The sequence below is a fragment of the Lathyrus oleraceus genome, chromosome 4 (assembly GCF_024323335.1).
Source record: "Lathyrus oleraceus cultivar Zhongwan6 chromosome 4, CAAS_Psat_ZW6_1.0, whole genome shotgun sequence".
NCBI lineage: Eukaryota > Viridiplantae > Streptophyta > Magnoliopsida > Fabales > Fabaceae > Lathyrus > Lathyrus oleraceus.
Genome location: NC_066582.1, coordinates 271908898 through 271914586, shown reverse-complemented (window position 1 = coordinate 271914586; position 5689 = coordinate 271908898). Strand labels below are relative to the sequence as shown.

The window sequence follows — 5689 nt, the reverse complement described above, 5'->3', positions numbered from 1 at the left end:
CCAGAAGGAACTCCGTGCCAGAATGGATAAATAGGACACCGTCAACGACAATATTCAGAACATGCTGGCTCAACTGCTTCAGAGAATGCCTCCTCCTCCCAACCCTTAGGCACTTAGGATCTTTTGCTTGTTGCTCTGTTTTCCTTATCTCTGATGTTTGTTTGTCTGCTTTCTCTTGCCATTGTCTCTGTTGCTCTATTATCTGAATATAATGTTTTTTTTCTTGATTATTTTTGCTAACTCTTTTTTATTCTGACAAAAAGGGGGAGAAATCAAATATAGCTCTGATGAAAAATTGTCTAATACCTTAAGCACTCTGCAACATACTTTTCTTAAATATAAATTCATCTAACATTGGACTTAAGAAATTGCAGAAGGTATCGAAACTTCATTGCTTGGAAGCTCTGGTAAGAACTTCTGAACTCCCTAGATCATCTCAGGGGGAGCTCCTAATCTGATAATTCTTAATGTTTCATCTGCTAATTGAGTCTGTTTTGTCATCATCAAAAAGGGGGAGATTGTAAGAACAAAAATTGTTCTACAACAGATTCCAAGATTTTGATGATAACAAAGGATGAAACCAAAAGTGGCACCCTAACGAAAAGTTTCTAAGTATGCAGGGTTCTAAGGAAAGAAGGAAGAGATCTGATGACGTCATCAGATACAGAATCATATCAGATACAAATTATCAGAAGATCAGAAGCATCTGAAGTATAAACTCGCTCAAGAAGTTCTAACCCTGAGCAAAACAGCAGAATATCCGAAGCATCTGAAGAAGAAGTGCACTCTAGAAGTTCTGACTCTGAACAACGACATATCAATTCCAGAAACTCTCAGCGTCATCTGAAGACTTCATCAGAACTCTATGAGATCAACATCAGAAGCTCCGAATCCACATAGCAAAGATTCCAAGATTCTCAGAGTCACGTAGACTTTAATAATGGACTTCCTAATGCAGAAAGAGTAACGTAAACTTCAAATTCAAATGGAAAGGAACTATATTTGGAAAGAAGTTATTCAGGGAGACAAAGCTGTTTTGGCAAGAAATAATAGGAGTTATGGCATTAATCTCCATTCAAGACAAATTATCTGCCATCTTCTTCAACGGTCTTTTCACTCCTATATAAAGGACAGCAATCAACATTGAGAGGCGCGCAAGCATACTGAAACATTCTCTCTGTCTCTCATCTTTCACGAAGCTTTTTCTTAGAACGTGAAACACCTTTATTGTTCTTACAATTGTAATATCTGCTTTATCCTAGAAGCACTTTAGATTACATAGTCTTTTATCCATTGTTTTATTTCCTCAAGTGACTCTGCGCAGTATGTATACTTGAGAGGACTAAGAGATCCTTCTCTTAGACGTTGGTTGTAAACAATCTTTCAAGATTAGTGGATTAAGTCCTTGTTGAAGGCGAAATCACCTTGGCCGGGTGGACTGGAGTAGCTTTGTGTTATAAGCGAACCAGTATAAATTCCTTGTGTGGTTTTTATTTTTAAAAGCGCTTATTTTCCAAAACAATTCAAACCCCCCCTTTCTTGTTTTTCTCACCTTCTACCCTTGCACTATCGGGGATAGATATTTCAAGAAGGCCCTTATAGACTTGGGGGCAAGTGTGAGCCTCATGCCCTTATCCATCTACAAAGAGGTTGGGGATTGGAAAAGTACAGGATACCCGAATGACACTTCAATTTTCTAACCACTCTTTGAAGAGACCTTATAGAGTGGTGGAAGATGTTCTTGTGAAGATTGATAAGTTTGTGTTTCCGGTAGACTTTGTGATCTTAGAAATGCCGGAAGATGAAGAGATACCGCTCATTCTTGGTAGACCATTTTTGGAGACCGGGAGGTGTTTGATAGGTATAGAAGAAGGCACCATGACTCTAAAGGTTTATGACGAAGAGTTAAAAATTGATGTGCGCAACACCATGAAATACAAAGATGATGTGGCCACCAGCCAACACATAGAGGTTATTGAGCAAATGGTTCTAAAAGAAAATCACCTAGGTGAACAAAAATTATCCTTGGAGAGAGTTCTAAGTCTCTCAATCTTTGAAGACACTCAAGAAGTTGACGACAAGGAGATGGAAGTGTTAACTTTGATGGCAACACAACAACCCTTTAAGGGATCCCGATCACTTCGATGGGAAAACTTAAGGGAACCTCAGGTTGAAGAAAAGAAAGATGAGACCAAGAAAGTGGCTGAGCAAAAACAGTTACCTGACAATCTCAAGTATGTTTTTCTAGACTCCGAAAGGAAATGCCCGACTATTATAAGCTCTCATCTATAGGTTTCTCAAGAAGACAAGCTTGTCAAGGTTTTGAAGAAACACAAAAGTGCCATGGGATGGGAAATAGAAGACTTGAAGGGAATTAGCCCTACGATGTGTATGCATAAAATTCTCATGGAGGATGGTCACAAATCGGTGGTGCAACCATAAAGAAGACTAAACCCCGTGATGAAGGAAGTGGTTAGGAAAGAGGTTGTTAAACTGTTAGATGCCAGGTTAATTTATCCCATATCCTATAGCTCTTGGGTGAGTCCGGTTCATGTGGTCCCGAAGAAAGAAGGAACTACAGTTATAAGGAATGAGAAAAATGAGTTACTCCCTACTAGGACGGTCACAGGTTGGTGTGTGTGCATCAACTACAGGAGGTTGAATTTGGCAACCAGAAAGGACCATTTTCTGCTACCATTCATTGATCAGATGTTGGAAAGGTTGGCAAGTCATGAGTACTATTGTTTCCTTGATGGATACTCTGGATACAACCAGATAGCTGTTGCACCGGAAGATCAAGAGAAGACAGCTTTTACATGCTCCTATGGTATCTTCGCCTACAGAAGAATGCCATTCGGGTTATGTAATTCTCCAGCCACATTCCAAAGATGCATGACCTCCATTTTTGCAGACATGCTCGAAAAGCATATGGAGGTCTTCATGGATGACTTTTCGGTATTTGGTTTTTCTTTTGATAATTGTTTAACTAACCTTTCCCTTGTGTTAGAAAGATGCCAACAGACCAATCTGATTCTCAATTGGGAGAAATGTCACTTCATGGTTCGAGAAGGAATAGTCTTGGGTCACAAAATCTCTCACAAAGGGATAGAAGTGGACCAAGCCAAGATTGAGGTAATAGAAAAGCTACCACCTCCTGTGAACGAAAAAGGTATAAGAAGTTTCTTAGGACATGCGGGTTTCTACCGCAGGTTCATAAGAGATTTTTCCAAGATAGCTAAACCCTTGACTTCCCTGTTGGTTAAGGACAAGGCTTTCACTTTTGATAAAGAGTGTGTCGTTTCTTTTGAAACAATAAAAAATAAATTGGTGACGACACCTATTGTCATTGCTCCTGATTGGTCTCTACCATTTGAGATCATGTGTGATGCGAGTGACATCACAGTGGGAGCAGTTCTTGGGCAAAGGAGAGATAAGCGTCTGCATGTCATACATTATGCCAGTCATGTGTTGAACCCTGCACAGATGAATTATGCGACTATCAAAAAGGAGTTTCTAGCTGTGGTCTATGCCTTTGATAAATTCAGGCAATATCTGTTGGGTTCTAGAGTCATTGTTTATACTGACCATGCTGCTTTGAAGTATTTGTTTGCTAAGCAGGACTCGAAGCCAAGACTGTTACGATGAATTCTGCTCCTCCAAGAGTTTGATGTGGAAATCCGGGACAAAAGAGGGTGCGAAAACACTGTAGCAGATCACCTCTCCCGGATGTCCCCAATAGAAGAGAATGAGGAAAAACACCCAATAAAGGATGAGTTTGCTGATGAACACATCCTTGTTGTTATTGGAATGCCTTGGTTCGCAGACTATGCGAATTATCTAGTAGGCGAGGTGATCCCGAGTGAATTTGACTCTAACTATAAGAAAAAGTTTGTTCATGATTGCAGGTTCTATTTGTGGGACGACCCTTTCTTGTACAAGAAGGGAGTAGACGGGTTGGTTAGAAGATGTGTTCCAGAAGAAGAACAGAGGGATATGCTGAAAGCTTGTCACGATTCGGACTATGGTGGACACTTTAGTGGTGATAGAACCGCTACCAAAGTCCTCCAATCAGGCTTATACTGGACGACACTATTCAAAGATGCTCAACAAATGATCAAAGAGTGCGATAAATGCCAAAGGATGGGAAACATTTCGAAAAGAAATCAGATGCCGCAAAATCCCATGCTGGAAGTTGAACTCTTTGATGTATGAGGTATTGACTTTATGGGGCCTTTTCCACCATCCTTTGGAAAGAATTACATCTTGGTGGCGGTGGATTATGTATCCAAGTGGGTAGAAGCAGTCACTCTACCAACAAATGATGCAAAAGTGGTGGTCAAGTTTTTGAAAGAAAACATATTTGTCAGGTTTGGAGTGCCAAGAGCTCTTATTAGTGATGAAGGAACTCACTTCTTAAATCACCTAATGGAGAAGCTACTCTTCAAATACAATGTGAAACACTAGATAGCCACTCCATACCACCTGCAAACAAGTGGTCAAGTTGAAGTGTCAAATAGGCAGCTGAAACAAATCCTAGAGAAGACGGTTAATGCTTCTCACAAGGATTGGGCGAGTAAGCTTGATGATGTGCTTTGGGCATATCGTACTGCTTTCAAAACACCAATTGGTATGTCCCCATATCAATTGGTGTATGGTAAGGCATGTCATCTACCTTTGGAACTGGAACACAAAGCTTTGTGGGCTTCCAAATTCCTTAACTTGGATCTTGAGAAAGCAAGGGAATCTCGAATCCTTCAACTCCACGAGTTGGAAGAATTTAGGAACCTGGCATATGAAAATGCAAAGATCTACAAAGATTAAACGAAGAAATGGCATGACAGAAGAATCCAAAGGAAGGAGTTATGGGAAGGACAAATGGTACTACTGATCAATTCAAGGATGAAGCTATTCTCAGGAAAATTGAGATCGAAATGGTCGGGTCCGTGTGTGGTGCACAAGGTATACCCCCATGGAGCAGTCGAAATAAAAAATCCTTCCAATGGAGACACTTTTAAAGTGAATGGGCAGAGATTGAAGCCGTAAAATGTGGGGCAAGCAGTAGGCCAAATTGATGTTGTTCATCTTGTCTGATAAGATGCGCAACCGTCGAGCCAAGCGACGTTAAACGAAGCGCTACATGGGAGGCAACCCACGCTTTCGTATCTAATCATTTTCTTTGTTTGGTTGTGTGTTATTTACTTGCAGGTGTAAACAAGTGTTTGATAGAGGAGTTAAAGGTAGCGGTCGCAACAAATCTCTGAAAAATTCAGAAGCTAAAGTCGTGCACAGAACAAGAAAAAGAAACCAAGAAAAAGGAGAAAACAGGGGTCTGACACGGGCGTCCGTGTCAGCTGACACGGCCCGTGTCAGGAGGAGGAAGATTGTGATGGCAAATTGGATTTCCAGGGGCCTGACACGGCCGCCCGTGTCAGGTGACACGGCCCGTGTCAGGTGACACGGTCCGTGTCAGCCCTGGGTGAAATAAGCTGTTTGAAAGCGCTTTTGTGAATGACACGGCCCGTGTCATGGGGTAGTGTTGCGCTGACACAGTCGCCCGTGTCAGCTCGCGTAGTGGTGAATTTTTTTTAAAATTTTTTAACCATTGGGCACCTTCCACCATGCAAATTTGACCGTTGGAGGAGGGGTCCACCTCCGAAAACCACCCTATAAATGCACCTAATCCCCACTT

General features: G+C 41.3%; 1 protein-coding gene across 1 annotated transcript; it reads left to right on the top strand.

Moving 5' to 3' along the window:
• The first annotated feature begins 3726 nt into the window (after positions 1-3726).
• Positions 3727-4821, top strand: LOC127137042 (uncharacterized). The gene is made up of 2 exons (XM_051063539.1): positions 3727-4206; positions 4465-4821. Exons 1-2 carry the CDS (start codon positions 3727-3729, stop codon positions 4819-4821), a joined length of 837 nt encoding a protein of 278 aa, XP_050919496.1.
• The last annotated feature ends 868 nt before the right edge of the window (positions 4822-5689 follow it).